Source organism: Miniopterus natalensis, chromosome 7 (genome assembly GCF_054644295.1).
Source record: "Miniopterus natalensis isolate mMinNat1 chromosome 7, mMinNat1.hap1, whole genome shotgun sequence".
In the NCBI taxonomy this organism is placed as follows: domain Eukaryota; kingdom Metazoa; phylum Chordata; class Mammalia; order Chiroptera; family Miniopteridae; genus Miniopterus; species Miniopterus natalensis.
In genome coordinates, this window is record NC_142087.1 from 62278199 (window position 1) to 62300327 (window position 22129).

General features: G+C 37.8%; 1 protein-coding gene across 3 annotated transcripts in view; it reads right to left on the reverse strand.

Moving 5' to 3' along the window:
• DYM (dymeclin) overlaps window positions 1–22129 on the reverse strand; it is a 272348-nt gene that overhangs the window by 120809 nt on the left and 129410 nt on the right. For all 3 annotated transcript variants that reach the window (XM_087819082.1, XM_016225068.2, XM_016225069.2), the window contains exon 13: window positions 21145–21239. In XM_087819082.1, the coding sequence (XP_087675208.1) occupies window positions 21145–21239 (95 nt within the window). The remainder of the gene's footprint in view (window positions 1–21144; window positions 21240–22129) is intronic.

Genomic DNA, 22129 nt, shown 5'->3' on the forward strand with positions numbered 1-22129 from the left:
ATTATAACATACTATAATAAAAGTTATATGAATGTGGTCTCTCTCAAAATATCTTCTTGTACGTGATGAGATGAAGTGAGGTGAATGATGTAAGCACGGTGATATAGTGGTAGGCTTCTACTGACCTTCTCATGATGCAGCTACCAGGTGGCCAATGGGCAGGTAGCATATACAGTGTGGATATGCTGGACAAAGGGATGATTCATGTCCCAGGAGGGACAGAGCAGGACATGCTACTGAGTATGGCATGCCATTTAAAAATTATGAATTGTTTATTTCTGAAATTTTCCATTTTATATTTTCAGACTGAGGTAGACTGTGGATAAGGGGCACTACTATATAAGAAAATGTACAGTTTAAATAACCAAATGAACCTATTAATTTAATTTTTAAAACTGACTTCACTAATGATACTAAAATACTAAATTATTCTAATGTATGATACCCATCTTTTACATATAACACCTTAGAATAATACACTGCCTTTTGAGAAGCACAAGAAACATGAAGATCAATCTCATCATGTCGTTATTTAAAGAAATGTTCCCTAATTTTCACCTTATTTATTAATGTAAGCATGTATGTAAGCATGTATTTAAAGCAGTGGAATTCTTTCTTCAAACAAAATCTGATGTGAAAGTGCAACATGTAAAACAGGTAACAGTAAAGCAGAGCTGCTCTAGGAGGAGTAAGATGACCTGACGGCCCTGGCTGCTCATGTTGTCACCACCAAGGAAAACAAGAGATCTACAAGAGAACACAACAAAAAATCAGACTCGTAGAATCTTGGGTTGGGAGGGACTTGATTTAATGCTTCATCAGTCTCTTCTATGGGGCCTCCAAAGGTCTGCAGCCACTGTTGAACAGCTTATGTTATCTTAGTCCTTCTCCAGGTTAAAGTGAAATGTAGGTCATAGTTACATGGTCTTACGTGAGACACTGAAATATAGGAAGTAGCTACCACACCCCTTTTATTTATTAGCATCAGCATGCCACTTTGTACAACAGCAGGGTGGGGTGAATCTATTTGTATCTGTTTCCTATGAGTTAGTGGCAGTGTAGATCCCACTCTAATGACATAAACAGCCATTAAAATGTCTCATACTGTACTAGCATATTCAGAGTGAAAAGTTACCAGAAAAAACTGAGTCAAAGGCAAAATGCAGACTATGGCGCTAACTAGCCTTGAAGAGGGCCACATCAACATGACTCCTAAAGCTGATAGCGTCTGTATCTGACTTTACTTCTGCTAACAGGAAAAGGAATGAGGCTGCAGACCAGAAAACTTCAGAAGTAAACACTCATAAATATAAAAGAGTAAGTCTTCTGCAGTAACAGGCAGTTCTACATACTTTTCTAAATTCTTCTTCTTTGCCAGCCCGCTGAGGTTTCTTAGTCACACCTGGAATTTTCCTGTTCCCCTGCCTTTACCTGTGGAAATGTTATTCACCCGTAAGATTGCAATTAAATGCCATGTACTTCATGGAGGCCTCCATTTTATCCTAGGTTAGAATTACTCCCCCTTCCTTCTATCTTCCAGCAGTACTTTGTACAAAGTATCGCTTTCTGTCTTATATTACAGTAGGCCACATAGAAAGTCTGCTGGATTGAAAATGAATTTCTTATTTCTAAACTGCATTTTCACATTTCTTTCGAGGATAAAATATTTAGATGGTATAAGAGTTAAGGACCCATACAATACAAAAATGTGATTCACTGGTTATATTGCATGAGAGTTTCTAGTCCAGATTCAATATAATGTGCAAGAATATACTTTTTACAGAAAAGCCAAATTTTAAAAAGAATCCACTACAGCTTCATGAAATAGCTTATCTCACTCCAAATACTGTATTAGTAAAATTTTAATTCATTCCAAAAATATTTACTAAAACGTACTCTGTAAAAGCACTGTGCCAGGTACACAAGAGTAGAACAACAAATCAAGGCTAGAAGCTCTTATAGAGAGAAACTGTGCTCTGGTGTCCAGTCACACTGCCTATTTAAGGGTTTCTCTTCAATCTGCCCCTAAGCGCCTTTAACTTGCCCAGGAAACCACTGCCGGTCCACTCCCACAGTGCAGCAGTTGTGCTAATGTAATCCCCTCTGGTTTGTTTTCCAATGATTAGAAAAAATGCACTTGGTGGGATAGGGGTTGTTGTTTGTCCCCAGTGATCTATTTCTATACGAAGAGGTTTTTTAGAGGGACACATGGCTACAGTGAATAAAAACGACATTTCTCAGCTTCCACTGCTGCTAAATGTGGTCCCGTGACTAAGTTCTGATTTACTAGATTTAAGTATCCCTTGGCAGCTTCTGGAAACCTTCTTTAAGAGTCACTTGGTGCCATGCCTCGCTGTTTATTCTTTATCTCCTCCTGTATTCAGTGGCTTGAGCTCAGATGCTGACTGGGTCCACAGCAAGGAAGATCAGACACTACAGATGTGGAGGTACACTGAAAGGAGTTTATCCAAAAGTCCCCATACCCTAATCCCTGCAACCTGTGAAAGTGTTACAAGTCAGAGGGAATTCACAGATGTAATTAAGTCTATAGATCTTAAAATAGGGAGATTATCCTGAGCTATCCAGATGTGCACAATCTAATCACATGAGCCCTTAAGAGCAGAGAACTGTCTCTGGCTGGAGTCAGAGAGATGTGCCAAAAGAATGAATGAGAGGGATTCCGTGCAGGATAGGTATTTGATGTGCAGGAGCCTCTGGGGTGTAGGAGCCCATGTGCGAGGACCACAGAGAGGCTTTTAGGACCTAAGAGCAGTCCCTATCTGTGTGCCAGGCAACAGGGACCTAAGTTCTACTGTGACAAGTAACAGGATTCTGCCAACAACCTGGAACCTGAAAGCAGATTCTTCCCAGAGGGCCTAGTAAGAGCTCAGCAGGTCAACAACTTGACTTCGGACTTATGAAAACTAGAGCAGGGAAATCAGCTGAGCCTAGCCATTAATACATAAATGAAAAAAATATATAAACAGCCATTCTCAGTCATGTCACTTATATTTCAGAGCTGCTTCAGTTTGATCAAGTATACCACTTTAAGAAAACCAATATGTGGAGAGAAAAGTTTTATATATAGTGAGACTCAGAAATAAGCAGGAATGAATCCTAAGAGCTAATTAGCAATGAATGAGAAATGAAAATAAAGCTTTTAAATAATGGAAGTAAACAGGACCATGTGAACCGACTGTCCCAAAAGGCAACTGGGCACAAGGAACTCCCTGCCTCTGAGATGACAGGTGAACATGGTGCATACAGGTCTTCTCTTTGTATATATCATTTAGCAAGGTGAACCAAAGTGTCAGTGATCACTTCTTCTGAAGCTGCTTTTCCCAGAGACACTCTGAACAACTTCCCCTGCTATGAGTGAAGCAGACACACCTGAGATCTGGGAGCAGTGAAACCTGATTGTCGCCTTGAGGAGAGGAATTTCCCTGCAGCTGCTCATTCTGGAGAGTCCCGTGCTAAATTTTATCAAGCCAATTATCCATATGGGTCTCCCAACTGTGACCCCAGGGATCACTTTAGAGAACAGCACCCAAACGACAAGCTACAAACAAATGCTTGTGGAGAGTTTTGAGGCTAACAAATAATGAGCAGTAACAGTCACTCAGAATCAAGTCTGCCATTTTTTCCTATGCTCTATATATGGAGAGAAGGGGTTGGCCAACACTTAAATGTGCCAAACACTGTTCTAAATGGTTTTCATAGTTTTACTGATTTAATCCTCACAATAACCCTGCAAAATAGAAACTACTGTATTATTATCCACAATTGATAGATGAGAAAATGTGCACACGGAAAGTTTAGGTAACTCGCCCAAGATGACACAGCTAGCAAGAGGTTGAGGTGGGTCCCAGTCCAGTGTGCACTGCTAACCACTCTCATACACTGTGTCTCATGCACAGACAGGACTTTCTTTCCAGACCTGTATGCGTACATATGTGCATGTGCAGACAACTTATATGTCCAAATACAGGGAGGGCTTTACCAATTTTATTGAATAAATTCAATGACTTTTTGAAGCCATCATGTTATAGAAGTATCTTTCAACATAGGTAATATATATAAACATACACACACATATATACATGAAAATGCTTACAGAACTCTATATATGACTATTCTTATTGAAGCACATACTCATATATCGGACTAGAAAATTATCTGGAATGTTAATACCAAGGCATTACTCAAAGGATTACTCGGAAGTGGGCACTATGGTTGTCTTCAAGCTTGTCTATATTTTCTGTAATGAATCTGTGTTGCTTTTGTTTTTAAAATAAATTATTTCTACATAATCATTTATTCTACAAATATTATTTGTACCAGGCATTGTTATAGATACTTGGGGTACATTTGTGAATGATACAAAGATCTGTCCCTTTGGTGCTTACATGATGATCAGAGAAGAGAAACATACAGTGGAAATTGGAAATTCTTGCTTTTTTCTCATCCTATAACAATTTTTATCACTTTTTTGTGTGTATCTTTTCATAGTTCTTGCAAGTCAATTAGGACAAGTGCAAATATATATTATTTATCCCCTTACTTACACTAATCACATACTACACAAACTATTCCGTGCCTTGCTTTTTTCACATAAATATCTTAAAAAGCCTTCTATTGGTACCCTTACTTTTTTAATACTTGCACACTGTCCACTGTATGTGTATCACACTTATTTAAATAAGTCTATTGATAGATAACTGAGTTGCTTCTAACAACTATTTGCTATCGTAAAAAAATACTGCCAAAATAAACTCATACACTGCCATTTTGCACCAATGCAGGTTTGACTGTAGGTCATAGATTTGAAATTTGGATAGATATTGCCACATTGTTCTTTACAGGAATTGTACCAATTTACACTCCTACTGGCAAAGTTTGAGAGTATGTTTCCACATAACCATGTGTAACCACACAAACAGATTTTTCTAATCTGATTGAGGGGGGGGGGGGGATGGCATCTCAGTGTAGTTTTAAACTGTACTTTTCATATTAGAGTGAAATTGAGCATTTTAAAATATGTTTAAGGGATACTTGATATCCTTTTATGTAACTTTGGAAATTCTGAACTTTGTGAACACATCATCTTTAGGCAAATTGGTCACTGCCTTCAGAGTGTCTATAGGCAGCTATGGGGCTGGCTTGAATTCAATTAGGTATTATTTTTTCTTCTTTTGAGAAAATGTCAGGAGGGTGAATAGCCAGGATTAGACTATGGGGACATAAACCTAGTCTTATTAGTTCCCCTAAGCCTAGCACAGGGCCTGGTGCACCTTAGGTATCCAATACAATGTCTGCTTGAAAAAAATAAAGGCATCTAAACGATGTTTTCTTTGGAAGTTTATAGTGCAACAGCACCACCAAGGGGAGCTTTAGCTAAAGCATCCCCTTCCCCCATCAAATTTTCTCCAGACAGATCTCTAAGCCACAGCACATACATTAATCAAAGTGGAGACAGCGTGACTGCTGTATAAATGCCACTTGCAAACAATCTCCGAGCTCCACCCTCCAAATGTAATGCTGCCCCTAACTTCTCTCGTATAGAACTGGGGTTGCCGTTGTCAGGGAGAATATCCGGCCAGTCACACTGCCACAGGATAACACAGCCCTATATTTTCTCAGCCCAAAGACAAGATCTGGGCAATATCAACCACTCAGTGACCAGCAAATAAAGCAATACAGGCACCCACAGAGCAGAACTCTGTCCACTTGTTATAAAGACACCATTACTGGAAAATGGGCATTGCCTTCTGAACAAAAGAAACTGAATACAGGCAGAAATCAGGAAAGAGAACTTTTATGTCACATGTAAATTAAACAGAAGAAAGAAAAATGCAGACAGCATTTGAATAGATTCAGCTACATTTTCTATTTTGAATAATAATCTAGATGTTTATCTTAAGCCTAGAATTTTAGAATGAAATTAGTTGTTCCTCCTCCCGCTAGAAGGGATAATAGTTTATGACACAATTCAGGAGTCTTTTGACAGGCTTGTGGCAATTAGTATCCAAAGATGGTCACAAATGAACCAAGCCTCTGAGCGTTTATGTCCTTTGTGGTCCCTTCCTCTTGAATCTGGGTTGGTGCTATGACCTGCTTTTGACCAATAAAATGCGGTGAAAGCAATATTCTGGCATAGCTGAGCTACGTCATAAGAAATCTTACAGTTTCTGTCGCTCTTGGATGTCTCTTGGGAACTTACATGCTTGCAATCAGACCAAACTTCATGGACAGGTCACATGAAAAAAAAAATGAGGCGCTCCAGTCAACATCTCAGCAGACCTCCCAGCTGACAATTGGTATCAACTATCAGCCATAAGACTGGGTCGTACTGGACATCCAACCTAGCTGCTGTCTGACTGCAAGCATGTAAGAGACCGCCAGTGAATATCACTCAGGTAAGCAATCAATCCACAGCGCCGTGAGAGATCATTATAAATTGTTGTTTTAAGCCACTAAGTTTTGGGGTGGTCTGTTCTACAGCAACAGACAACCAGAACAAATTTGTTTTATAGCCACACCCAGGCAAGATGAGCAATAAACTTCTAAGACAATTTAGTACAGTAACATGCCCAGCTTATGACTTTAAAGATAAAGAACATGCGCTCTTACAGGGAATGAACGTGATTTATATATTCTGGGTATCCTCTTTCTCTTCCCACCGCTGACAACTATGTTCTCAATAAATATTTATTAAATGGAAGCATGAATAATACAAACATAGCTAACTATCGATTGCATTGATGGAAGGAAGTAAGGGTATAATTAATTCAGAAATAGTAGATATTTAAAAGTATATTCAGTGAATTTTGTAATACACACACTCACATTCACTATTTCTGCCCTATCCTCTAACAGGACATTAGAGCAGCGGTCCTTAAACTTATCTCAGGGACCAGTGATACTCTTAAAAAAACTGAGGACCCCCAAAGAACTTTTTAATATATGGGTTATACCTATAAACATTAACTACAGTAGAAATAAAACCGAGAAAATCTAAAATATTAATTCATTTAAACATACTAATGAACATTACATGTTAACATAAATAACATTTAATGAAAAAGAACTGCTTTCCAAAACAAAACAAAAAAATGTCAGATAAATAGTATTATTTTCTATTTTGCAAACATTTTTAACTGTCTGGCTTAACAGAAAACAGATCATCATCCTTGCTTCTTAAGTCAATCTTGTTTTATTTGAAGCATATGAAGAAAATGCAGCCTCATAATATATGTACTCAGAAAAAGGAAGAGTATTTTCATACCCTTTAAAGAAAATTGTAGATCTTTGATAGTACAATAAAACTCAAGTGGTAGTTCCTCATTAGTTAAAATGTGGAATCAGAAATCATAACAAAAACATTTTCAGTCTGTTGCATAAAGATCCACTGGTCTATTTGCCCGGCCGGGCGTGGCTCAGCGGTTGAGCATCAACCTGGGATCCAGGCAATCGGGGTTCGATTCCTGGTCATGGCACATGCCCGGGTTGTGGGCTCGATCAATGACTCTCTCATCATTGATGTTTCTGTCTCTCTCTCTCCCTCTCCTTCCCTCTCTCTGAAATCAATAAAGATATATTTAAAAATAATAATAATAAAAAATCCACTGGTCTATTTTGTTCTTAATGAATCTTTTCACCTATGCCTAATTTTGTAACTTCATGCTTTGGTCATTTGAAAAATACTGTTTTCCTGAGTTGAGTTATAAAGACCTTCCAAATGTTGACACATTTCATCATATACTACCCAAAGTATCCCACACTTAATGTCTTCATCAATCTCATCACAAAAGTCTTCAGTTATTGGGAAGCTGTCAAACTCATGGTGCCAATACAAGTTTTTTAAAATTCTAATTTTTGCTTGTAAGTTCAAGTTTTACCATTGGCAACTAACACTAGCTGTTGTTTTCTTTGAAGTGATAAGCTCACATTATTTTCAAGAAAATGTCTGCCAAGTCTAAACAACCACAGATTGTCACTCTTTCCTTCACATAAAAATGGTATTCCAAAAAAGTGGCTAGTTCAGCTCACAACTCAACTGCACAGGTGCTTTTTTTCAAGATAATCACTGTAGTTTAATAAGCAGTGGAAGTGCTTTATATGAACTTCCAGTTTCATCACACAAAATATTAAAGACATTCAAAGGTCAAGATTTATTGCAACTAATTACTTTTACTGTTTCATTAAGAACATTCTTAAATCAAAGTGGCTTTTTTTCACTGCAAGTGTATGGTTGTAGAAAATATAGTGCATGCTAGTACAGTTTGGTGCCACTGTCCTGATTCATGCTAAGGTACCAGCAGTTTTACTCCAACTTTGCTTTTATGACACTGGTGCAAATGTCAGCACAGTGAAAATGGCATATGATGTCTTAATATAAAAACAGATTAAGCCCTGTGGAACCTCTGTGGTCTGTGGAGCACACTTAAAGAACCTCTCCATTAGTGTGATCCAAGAAAGAAGACTGCGAAAACTCTACACAGTAGACATTCCACTCGCTCATAACTGAGAATTGAGTTTAAAGTGGTTGACATCGCCCTGGCCAGTTTGACTCAGCGGTTGGAGCATCGGCCTGCAGACTGAGGGTTTCAGGTTCGATTCCGGTCAAGGGCACATACCTCGGGTGCAGGCTCAATTGCTGGCCCCATTTGGGACAGGAGGCAACCAATCGATGTCTCTCTCACATCTATGTCTTTCTCTCTCTCTCCCTTCCACTCTCTCTGAAAAGCAATGGAGCCCGGCCGGACGTGGCTCAGCGTTTGAGCGTTGACCTGGGATCCAGGCGATCGGGGTTCGATTCCCGGTCAGGGCACATGCCCGGGTTGCGGGCTCAATCGATGACTCTCTCATCATTGATGTTTCTGTCTCTCTCTCTCCCTCTCGTTTCCTCTCTCTTAAATCAATAAAGATATATTTTTTTTAAAAAGAAAAAAAGAAAAGCAATGGAAAAATATCCTCGGGTAAGGATTAAAAATAATAATAATAAAAAATAAAGTGGTTGACATCTATTTATCTTTTTTTACTATTTATCAATGTCAGGTCTGCCATAAAGAGAAGAACACTTCTAGGCTAAAGTCACAATTAGATTCCAATTTCAGCTCCACTAAACTATGGGCTATCTGACCCGGAATAAGTTTCATAGTTTCTGTGAGCCTCAGTTTCCTCATCTAAAAAATAGAAATTATATACCTGATACAGGGCTACAGACACAATTTAATAAAACAGCCTCCATATAAGAATGAATAGCATTGTGTACACAGAGTAAGCCCTAACTGAATTGGATTCTGAATGACTAAGGACCAAAAATATGGCTAATGCCCATACTGCTTGTGGAGGGACCAAATCGTAACAACTTATTCATTTACATAATGCAATTTTGATAGACGAAATGATATCAGAAATTGCTTCAAAATAATCCAGAGTAGGAAGAGGTGGAGATATAAACAAAATGAAGTTGGTCTTGAATTGATGTATTTATTGAAGTTACATGACTGGAACCTTCAGGTTCACTACAGTATTCTCTTTAAATATATTTTGAGTTTTACAAATTAGAAAAAAAAAAATGATCACTCATTTGAAAAGCTTCTAAATGATACTTGAGTTTATCTACTGACACTAATTTAATAATGTATAAATTCACAGGTTCAAGAAGTCACCTTCCATGCTAGTAGTTAACTGTTTTCTCACAACGCACACCACACATTTTCTTCACCCTTTCCCACCCTACTCCAACTGAAAACTGCTGAGCCAATGTGCATCTTTAGTCAAACTAAATTTTAAAGTAATTTGAGTATTCCAATCATCTGACCACTAGAATACAAATTAAAATTGGACTAAGGTCAGCGTGGCACATAGTTTTTGCAGTAGTTTTTATTTTTAATTTTCTTTTTTTAAAAAGATTTTTAAAATTGATTTTAGAGAGGAAGGGAGAGGGAGAGAGAGACATCAATGACAAACATCAATCAGCTGCCTCCTACACTTCCCCTACTGGGGATTGAGCCCGAAACTCAGGCATGTGCTCCCACCAGGAATCCAACCAGTGAACTCTTGGTGCATAGGTACGTTCAATCAACTGGGCCACACAGTCCGGGCACAGTTTTTATTTTAATAAATATTGATTTTTATCACCTTCTTGTGGGAGTGAGTTACATGAAGTTAAGTTTTGCGAGTTTTTCTGTAAGTAGCTGAAAGGGAACTCTATTTATACAAGCAAAATCTTACCTGAGATTTCTAAAGGGAGTTTAGAAAAGGAGTGGAAGCCAGGCAGACAGAGAAAAGGGTTGCCTCCCTTATCACCAATTTAAAAGGAAACTGCTCTTATTTTAAGATACAACTCGAGTATCTCCTCACTGGTGAAGGTTTTAGTGACACTCAGATAAGCTGTCTGCTTTCTTCCTTGTCACACTCTTCAGCACACTACACTCAGTGCCCAATGGTTATTTGTCCACTGACTCTGGTAGATTAAAAGCTCTCTGAAGGCAGGACATTAGTATATCATGCAAATCTCCAGTGACTGCCAATGTCTGACACACGGCAGACATATAGAAAATATTTGATAAATTACTAAATGGCCCCTAAATACCAACCCTTGTAAAATAAAAAACCAGTCATGTTATGAAATACTCTGAGAAAAAACATTATTAGAACCAGTTACTGGAGTTTCTCAGAGGGTCTATTTAGAATTTTTCTGAGAAACTAAGCCAGTCTAAATGGAAAATTTACAATGATGTGAAAGTCTTTATTTTATGTACTAAGGTACTATTATTATGTCCACATCAGGTAGTAAATAGTGATAGAGTTGTATACCTTTCAGAATCCAGGACTAAAGGGTTCATGGAAGTTTATTAATTAAACAATATCAGTGTTCTCACACTTCAATATGATCTTCATGTTTGACTAATGAAGGTAAGAAAACAGGCACATTTTAGATAGAAAAACAGCACTAGTAGAAATGTCGTATTAGGTGCCTACAGTTTTTCTTAACCTGTGGGCCTCAAACCCAGAAGGCCCCTCAGATCTTTCTCAACCCAGGCTCCCCAGAATGTATATGTATATAAACTTGTCATCAATAAACTCTTCTATATGTTCAAAAAGCATTGACTATGTGCCATCCTTGGGAGAAGTAAAAATCATCACTCATCCCATTCTTCATAGGACTTGACTCTTCCATGCTTAGAAAGGTTGAAAGCCACTCACCTAAGGCATAATGTAAAATGAAAATGTCCTGTACACAAACTATTTGCATGCTTTTAGTTTAAAACTTAATTTATAAGAAGCACTTGAAAACAGAAGGTAGTATAGTATTATGGGTGAAGGACAGATGAAGGCTTAAATACCAGCATTGTCACTGTCCATCATGGTGACCTTAGATAAACTGTTTCTCTAAGATTTAGTTTCCTCACTATAAAATGGAAATAATAATACCCACATCATCAGAAAACACGAAGAACCTTGTTTAGGGCCCAGGATGTAGTGTATGGCAGATACTAGCTATACCAAAAGGAAAAAAAAAAAAAAGTCTGTATGCCATGCTTGCTTCCTCCTCACCTATAGCCAGATTTTAACTATTTAATCTAATTAGCGTCAGAATCTCATCGTTCATTCAAGTATCTACTGAGACACCACGAACAAAAGATGCTGTTATCTGTCCTCCAACAAGGAAGATTTTTTCCCCCTCTGATAATTACTAGGTGATTGCTACTCAAAAGACTGTATTCTCAGTGCTTTACAAATACTGACCATTTATTCCTCACAGCAGACCTAAGAGGATACTCCTATTTTGTAAATGAGGCAACTGAGGCATATTAAACCAATAAACAAATGTTAAATGCTCAGAACACTCCTTAATATTTTTGATTCAGAGTATTTATTTACCTACCTTTTTAGAAGCTACCTTTCCCCAACTACCCTTTTCTCTCCCCTCAGGGAGCGTTCTCTCCTACCTTATTTGTCCCTCTCCCTGGTACATCTGATTCTGTGTATATTTACATTGGACACATGAATCATTTAAAATCTCTTTACCTTTCTGTTTACTCCCAGTTTTCCTGTGACCACATCCTTGTTTCTTTGTCTAGCAAAAGGTGCTTTTTACAAAGACTGGGAGCATGTACATTCATCAGGAAGGAAACTCTACTAAGCCACATCATTTCTCTTCTCTTCTTTGGCCTTAGCATTTTATAATGTATCAGGTATCACAATTATGTAAAATTGGCAGGGGCGGGGAGGAGTGCACACCTTTTCTCTTTGTTCTAGAAAGAACAAGGACCTACATCTGCTTCCACCAATAGTGCTCACCTGGACTGGTCACAGGACAACTGTGGGTTTCAATATTTCCATATGTAAAATGTGCAAATTCGTCTTCAATGTTCTTTAAAGGTCCTTCCAAACCTATAATTTTATGATATGCATTTAAAACAAAAACATTCTGATTATGTCAAAGCCACTCGAAACAAGGCTTTGAGGGTTGTGTTAATGACACTGACACCTGAGCAGCAGATTTGTTAGGATAGGTGGACAAAGCAGAAACTAGTGAGACTGCTCGAGCCTTTACTCCTTCTTCTAAGGTACATGAATCCAACGCACTAGCAAGCGAGACAAAAACCGCGAGCAGCAACAACTAGCTACCTTAATGACACAGTGACAGGTTTTTCCAACTGGCAATAGAAACTCACAACTAGGCAAGACAATTGCCCACAGTTCTTTCGTGTTTCTGCACGTCCTGAAAGCACAGGCACGCAGAGCTTTGTGTTCTAAACTACCTCTTCAAGAATGTTCGTAGAGTGAACAGACGTACAAAACAGATAGTGTCTCCCTCTAGAGCAGAGGGCAGTTTGCTCTCAAATACAGTTAAGATGTCTCAGTGCAAAACAAAGGTTGGGCAGGTTTGCTTAAAGTCTGTTACAAATGACTGGAGTTTCCTAAGCTCGGGGTCTCTCTCCTGTAATGCAACCCACTGCATATGCAGGTGTCAATTGGCCCTTACCACACTGCCCTGTGGCCACAGGGAACCACTGAGAAAATTATGACGCTCCTGCTGCTGAGTAATAAACTGTCCTCTGTCTCTGACCCAAAAATCTTGAGTCTCTGCCAGGATCCACAAAAGTGTGGCAGTCTAATTTTTTAGTTTGAAAGTAGGGTAAAATCTCAGGTCTTTCACAGTAGTGGAGAGGAATGGGGGCTTAATAATTCATGGCTATCTCTGTATAGTTAGAAATTTTCTATTGGAAACTTAAATTTCAAACTGGGAGCCATCTAAATGCTCTTAATATAATTTCTTAAGAAAAAACTAAACTAAAAAGCAAGTCATGTCAGGTTTTTCTGAAAAAATTAGCTACCTTCAAAGTACCACTGGCTGTAGGAAGTGCAGGAAGCCAGATTTTTAAGGCAAAACATTCCTCCTTCCTTTCTTGGCTACTGCTATGCCAAGATCAAACAAGGATCAGCAAAGACCAAAGGGAAACTGGAATTTCTTTATTGCCTATGTCCTCAGCAAGAACAAGTTAATGCTATCTTTTAAAAAATAAATCATATACATTTAATAGAAGTACTTACTTTGCAAAGCCAGTTTAATAGAAGTACTTACACTGCAAAACCATTGCTCAGACCTCCTACCAAGTTAAAGATGGTTTTAAATTGATTTTAGAGAGAGGGAGAGAGAGAAAGAAATATCGATGTGAGAGAGAAACATCAATTGGCTTTCTCCCACATGTACCCTGACCAGGGCTCAAACCCACAACACAACCTAGGTATGTGCCCTGACCGGGAATTGAACCTACAACCTTTTGGTATATGGCAGGATGCTCCAGCCAACTAAGCAACAACTGGCCAGGGCCTCCTACCAATTTAAAATAAAACATATTATTATTAAAAACTCTCATTCTATATTCAGTGAGATCTTCATTTAGGGAAATGTCTGGGAAATATAGGCAAACCGGTAATCCTTTTGGCAAGGAATCAGAATCTAGGAATATGAACAGCAAGAAGCATTTTGTAGAGATGTTATCCAGATTTATTTTTAGATTAAAATTATTTCAAAAATGTTAATACTATAACAGAAAAAACAGAGCTGCAAAAGACTTTACCAGCTATTATTAACTATTGCAATACTCACATGAAATAGGATCATACGTCACTTTAGAGATGGAAAACAGAAATTAAATAACTTACCAAGACTTTGGAAAGAGAACTAAACTGTTTGTTTTAACACTTAATGTTAGATAATTCCTTCTCTAAAGAAATAATTTCCTGACTATAAGGATATCAGATAATATAAGGTTGAAATTAAAGTTCTAAAAAATAAAAACAACATGACTCTAATGCTTAATTTCTAGATACAATGAATGACATTAGTCTCAAATTCAAATGTAAAAAAATCTCAAATTATGGAGGACCTCACAGTGGTAAACATACAACAAAAGCTCAGTAAGTATTCACTGAATTTTAAACTAACATCAAGTATTAGATGTAAGACATCAGATATTAGAGTTTCAGGCTAAAAGACATACAGTTCTTGTCCTCTTTTCCATGTTTATTTTCCAGGAAAATATCCATACACCATGCAACACCTGAACACATTCATACCTTCGTCAACTAGCCAGTTTAAAGCACTAAAAAAATGGCTTTCGGACTTTCCTACTATAACTTTAGGAACTTGGAATGAAGGGCAGGGGACAATCAACAAGGGCTTGACTACCTTAGACTGTACAGAACCATCCATTTCAGAAAAGCCTCAGGAGTCAGAATCCCAAGGCAGATGGATTATTCTCGAACATAAAGTTCTGCCAGTCTTCCTGTGACAGTGCAGTGGAATGGAGTATGGGCTTTTAATCTAGACAAGCTTGTAACAGCCACTTACCAGCTGTGTAAATAACATCAACACCTTACATTGTATAAACCTCCAGACTTTTACTAGTTTTAAATGTAGCAAAAAAGAGATAAGTGGTAAGACACTGAGGGTGACAGGTATGAATTTATCATTAAATGGAATTTATTTTTAACCTAAGAAAGTATTCCTGAAATATCATAACCGAGAGAAATAACAAGGTATCTTCCTATATTATATATTTGAAAATTTTATGTTGTGTAACATAAATTTATCCCAACTATAAACAGGCCATTTTGCTTCTTAATATTCTCTTGTATGTTTTCAGTTCAGTATAGGATTTGGTTCAGAAAAAAACTCAATCCATGAAAATTTAATTCAGTGGGGACAGAGTGAGGAAGCCTGATTAGGTAGGCTAATACTAGAAAGTATTATTAAAAACAAATTGTCTATCTTCCTTTGATTCCATGGGCCATTCTAAAAGATCGATATTTGTCTAAAATAGAGGAGCTAACCACCCAGAGTTAAACAACCAACCTGTGTTTTTGTAGTCTTCAGAAAAATGCTGGGTGACTAAAATGTGTATTATTACATGAGCAGAGCAGAAAAAGGCAGCTTATAGGAGCTGCCAGCTTGGGGCAAGACAGAGAAGGTGCACAGCAGGGAACCTGGCCGCACATCTTCACCACTGCTGGCTGTTCATGAGAGAAAAGATAAAAGCATAAGTCACGGACTGAAGAATTTTTAAATTCTTAAATTACATAATTGGATTTTATAAAAAAAATACTACTCTTATAAAAATCTGTTTTATATGATTTTTTTCTTAAGAGTTTTGAAAAACCAGGAAGCTTTCAACAATGTCTTACATTGCCATCAACTTCACTAGCTTCAAAAGGCAGCAGATATCTGCAAAAGGTGGCCAGAGACAAATCAACTTATATGAAGTCTCAGGACGATGGGTGCCAGAACTAAACTTAAAATCCCAGGTGCCGCCCAGCCGGGTGTGGCTCAGAGGTTGAGCATCGACCTGGGATCCAGGCGATCGGGGTTCAATTCCCGGTAAGGGCACATGCCCAGGTTGCAGGCTTGATCAATGACTCTCTCATCATTGATGTTTCTATCTCTCTCTCTCTCCTTCTCCTTTCCTCTCTCTGAAATCAATAAAGACATATTTAAAAAAAACAAAACAAACAAAAAAAAACAACAAAAAAATCCCAGGAGACAGCCCATCTTCTAAGAATAAGTCACTAAGTATTTACTAAAAGTCTATTGTGTGTCTGAGAGAGCTACTCTCTGTAAAGTAATGCAAAGAAATATAAGACAAGTCTTTTATCTCCAGTAATTCCTACTTTGCTTAAACAACAAGACATGCAACTTCAGGCCAGTGTGTCACAAGGTGAAGGTTCTGAAGTTCTCTCCCACACCCACCTCTGAGAGAAGCCAGGCCACCACAGTTGTATTTTCTACCTGTGACTTTCTCCTTTCCTGGCCTGACCCCCCTGCTTCTGCCCCAGGAACTGCCCCTGACCTGACCCCCATGCTCCTGCTCCTAGCCCTGGGCCAGAATGGCAAAGACCCAGGGGCTACTACAAAGAGATAAACAGGGCCAGCTGAGTTTTCTCTTGCTAATCTGAAGAGGAAAATATGAAGTGACTGTGCAGGAGCAGCTAGCACTAAAGCTAGAAGGTGTAGGAGCTGGGCGTGGGGGACTTGACCACTGCAGGTTCAAGACAAAACAGAATAGAAACACAGAAGCTGGCAGGGGAAAACTTAAGGAAGAAGAGGTGATACCAGGTAAGGCTTGGCTTTTTTCTAATTCCAGACCACATTTATCCAGACACAAGAGTGCAGTTGTGAAAGAGCAGGGAACTATAATGGCTCAGTAAGGACAGAGCAGCAGGTCTAAGTCAAGTAGTAATCAAAGATTAAGATCAAAAGGCAGGGCCCAGATCACGTCACTCTAAGGTTCCTGGGCCTCAGCACTACTGACACTTTGGGCTAATTCTTTGTTGTCCTGTATATTACAGGATATTTAGCAATATCCCTGCCCTCTACCCACTAGATGTCACTAGCAACCTCCTCCCGTTACAGCAATAGCAATAACAAAAACAAAAACAAAAACACCTTACCCCAAACATTGCCAACGTCCTCTCAGGACAAAATCACCCACAGTTGAGAGCTACTGCTCTTAGGAAGCTGAGTTTTAACCTGTTAGCAAAGGGAAGCTATTTAATGATGTTAAGCATAGGGGGCAGTAAGATCAGATATGCTTTTCAGAAGAATGCAGCAGTGTGGAGGTCGACTGTGGAGAGGCAAGTAGGGGGGCAAAAGGATCAGGCAGACAAATGACACAGTTTTGGTGACCATGATGAACACGTGAACCAAGGCAGCAACAGTGGAGACAGAAAAGAAAGTATGAATGCAAGTTACAATGGTGGACTTAGAATTCCTGGGCACAACTGAACATAGCATTTGAGGGGAAAAGAGAAATGGTAGAAAATTACTTTGGTTCCCGCTTGGCAATTTATAACCCTAGTCCCAAATAATGATATCGATACCCAAGCTTATAGCATATTCAAAGTCTTCACACATGAGCAAAATCCAAATCATGTTTGTGATTTTTCTAGAATACCAAGTTTGTAGAAGACATGTTATCATTAAATATGAAACAGTAGCTTAGACACCATATGAAATCATTCCTTACATTTATGTCCCAGTTAAGGTTTTTAAAAGCTTTATTCACTTCCTATTTTCACAGCAATGAAACATGTTACTCTGTTTTGCATTTTGTTAAAGATGACATGACAGACACAAAACTGTATAGTCTCTTCCTAAAAGAGGATTTAAAAAATGTATATATGAAAACTGATTTACTTCTCACCTGAAGGAGTTACTAGAGCATCTGGTGAATCTTGCATTGCTATGATAAATCTGTGCATCTGAACAGTGTTTGGTATGCATTCCTTACTGGACTTTACAATTCTATACCCTAAACACAAACACTTAGTACAAAATGAGTTTCCTCAAGATGCAAAGCTGGGCCCCATTTCCAATTTAAAACAAGTGTTTTCTAAGGGAATAAATCTTGATTTCCAGGCCCAAATTCAACATGCTTTCCAAACTTTAATATGTGTACAAATCATTTAGGGATGTTGTTAAAATGAAGATTCTGATTCAGTGGATGTGAAGCTGGGCCAACACTGCATTTCTAACAAGAAATCACCCTCCTGGATGATGTGGATGCTCTGATCCAAACTCTACACAACTGGGGCCCTTGGACCAGAAGCATTGGTAGCACTCAGAAATGTATCAGAACAGTGCATCCCTCAGTGTGACAAACAGAGCATGTTAATATCATCTCTGTTGAAACTGATGACTCTAGAAATTTACATTAAATTATTTCTTTTAAAATCCATTTACAATTCATTCATTCATATTATCCTAACCTGTAGATCTGACAGTGAGGGCCCCAGCTGTTTCTTTAAGGTTTCTCTCCTATAATCCCTGCATAGTTCCACAACATGCCATCTGAATGGGACACGTTATTTTCTAAATATAAACCATGCTCTCTCACCACATCCCCTCCTGTTTTGGTTTGTTGTGCTTGATGCTTTCCTCTTTCAGGCCAGTCTCCACAGCCATCTCTCTCTTCTTACCTTGCCTAATTTCTCAATGAGATGTGATCTCACTATTCTCTGAACCAACCACTTGCTCTCACCGCAGGAATTTCCCTTTCGCTCTAATATTTATGACATTCTGCTATATAATATATGTTGGTCCTTGTCATAACTCTGCTACTGAAGTACTAGCTACTTGAAGGCAGCAATTTTTATTGCTAATTTTGACATTCCTTGCTTAACACAGTTCCTTACTAATATAATACTAAAAACAACTCCATTAAAATGAAGTAAAGCACTACTCCTTATTGATGAAATATCATCAAAATATTCCCAAATCACAAATCTAAATTAGGTTTTTTTTATTTCTCCAAATATGACTGGTTTTCTACTTTAGTCATCAAACACAGAAAACTGGGCACAGTGCTTTATTTGCATTTTTCCCAACTCTTATACCTAGAAAATATTTATTTAATCTTGCTTGATACATTTTATAAGAATTTAAGTTCTGAACCAGTTCATTTGGCATTTTCATACTGAACAGGCCAAATGTTCATAACTCAGTTGAGGAAAATTAATCTTATAAAGAAATTTTCATATAACCACTATAAAACTCCCCATACACCCAAAGAAAAATAGACCACAAAGCGGCACAGATGTCACTAAATCTGTCATGATGAAATAAAGCACGGTGACAAAGGTTAGTGTTTAGAAACTAACGGCTCTTTCGAACACCTGTAAGGATCTGAGGTATGAGGAGCTACCACGTTTACTTTAAGTTATGAATGAAGTTAGTGTTAGTCCAAAGTCAGTCAACTGAACGATCTCTCAAGTACAAACTCCCAAAATAATCAAACATAATGTATTAACACCAGACCTAAATTATACATTATGTAATACATCATTATCAATATATTATACTGTCAATGTATTATAAAGCACTATAATGTCTTAATACAGTATATTCAATTATTTTAGTTTAATTTAGCAAAATATATCCTCTGCTAAATTCTGAGGATAAGTAAACAGACAAAGACCGTTAGTTAATTCTGAGTGATTGCTAAAAATAAGCCAGGGTCAATAAACATCTCTAACCAATGAACAGAAAGTAAGGTCAGAGTTTAAAGTAATATGGAGTTGTGATCATCACCAATGACTGGAACACAAAAACTAATAGTCAAAACTGCATTGCCCCAGGTGGAAATATTGGAGGGAACACTTTGTAGAGTATATGATTGTCTAACCACTATGCTGTACACTTGAAACTAATACAAAATAATAGTGAATGTAAACTATAATTGAAAAATAAATGTTTTTTAAAAACTGCATTGCCCCAAAAGTAAGAATTAAAGGAAACAATCTGACTTCACTGATTTATATAACAAATGTTCTACTTGAGAGTCACTAGCACAATACTGAGCATCCTAACTAAATATCAAAAAGTATCTACATATGTTAAAAGTCCCTGCAGCCCTGCCAGTGTTGCTCAGTGGTTGAACACTGACCCATGCACCAAGCAGTCACCAGTTCGATTCCCAATTAGGGCACATGTGCAGGTTACTGGCTCGATCCCCAGTGGGGGCAGTGGGGGAGGCAGTAGACTGATATTTCTATCTCTCTCTCCCATCCTCCTTCTCTAAAATCAATAAAATATATATTTTTTAAATCCCTACCAAAGATATTTGTTCACCATTTGTTAATCAACTTTCCTACCCATAAAGAGCATGTCTTTGGCTGGGGGTGTGAGGGAGGCGTGGAGACAGAAGGGTTTCTGGTGATATTGTGGCAGGAAGAAAAATGGCTCCCCCAAATGTCCACATCCTAATTCCTGGAACCTATGAATATGTTACCTTCCATGGCAAAGGGGCTTAGCAGTTATGATTCAGTTAAGGACCTTGAAATGCGTAGATTACCCTGGATTCTTTGTGCATTGCTCAAGCAATCATAAGGATCCTCAAAGTGGAAGAGGGAACCAGAGGAGGAGGTGTGACGAGATATGAGGAGGACTCAACAGCCTACTGTTGCTGGCTTTAAAGATGGAGAAAGGGACCACGAGCCAAGGAATGTGGGCACCTTTTAGCAGATGGAAAAGGCAAGGAAACATTCTCCTCTAGAGTGTCCAGAAAGGGTTACAGCCCTACTGATATCTTGATTTTAGCCTAGCAAGACCCATGTTGAACATCTAACCTACAGAATTGCATAATAAATTTGTGTTGTTTTCATTCACTAACTTGTGACAACAACAGGAAAGTAGTATGGTATAAAAAGAAACTAACATGTATAAAAACTAATATGGTATAACTAATATGCTATAAAAAGAATTCTCCAAAACAAACACAGGCAACTCCTCAGAAGGGTAGTATGATGCTCTATAAAATGTTCAACAAATAGGTCAATTAAAATTTAGTTTGCATTACTAAGAAATATACCTGTTCCTCTTTAAAAGCTAATACACAAAGCTTAAAACCAGATTTATAAAAAGACTGAAAGTAAATACAATTAATTTGGATTGAAAAGTTAGGTTGGTAAACAAAGGACAACAAGGTATTTTCAACCAAACAAGGTGATAAAAATTAAGCAGGAAAAATTGATACTCCTTACAGATAACATTTAAAAAGGGACCGTGATACTATCCTTTTCCATAGGTCGGAGGCAAAAATCAGCATTTCTTTTAAAGCTCATATTTACCTGATGATTCTCTGGGCAGCATACTGATGGAGAGAACGAAACTGGGCTGACATATTTGCTAAAGCTGCCAAACAATTTGTGTGAAGGTACTTGTCCTGTCAGAAAACAGCAAGTTGAAAACATTCATCAAGTCTTCTCTACATTGTAAACAAGGTTAATTAGAAGCAAATGTAAACTCGATTGTCATTGACTTTTGAAAAGCTCAGGTCCATGATCCTTTTTCTCTAATTCCAAAAATCAATAAAGCACTGAAAGTTCAAAGTGTTTTCACCACATATTTGGAAGCAACATCTGGCACAAGAGTATGATGCTATTTATGGTCTTCATTATCTCTGCCCTAGTGAATACTGAAGTATTTCGCTGCAGAAATATTAATGTTTAATTACAGTGTGCTGCTCCAGAACCTAATGGCTACATATAATGTAAGCATATGCACTATAATTATCTTTCTAAAATCAAAACATTCTCCATTCTAAAACACACATGACTCCTAGAGTTTCAGATAAAAGATTGTGGACATGTATCTACATTAGCTCCACAGAGGGAAATAATTGAAAACAGGTCAGTAAACTTGACTATTCCTCTGAGCTATGAATTCTGTATACGGCTTCTCTACTGACCATAACTGAAATCTGCTCCGAGGTACTGCAAATATAATCCAGTTTAAAATTTCCTTTTACTCTTTAAAGTATTTTCTTCTATTTTTCTTTCCCAACTAAATTCATTTTTTCTTGTGCTCACATCTTCTTAGTTTGTTGTTGCTTTTAAAAGGCAAATTAATTTTATCATTCCAGCAAAGAAGTACAGCATCTTTTATCTAAGTGTGCTCCACTGCTTGTTTTCGATCGCATGTAAAATATCTCTAACCATACAATCTATCAAATATTAAGAAACAGGCACTATACATATAGGATCATACAATACAGTGACTATATGCTGATCTGTATCTTTCTTCTATATTTCATGAAAATGTTGGCACTCTACA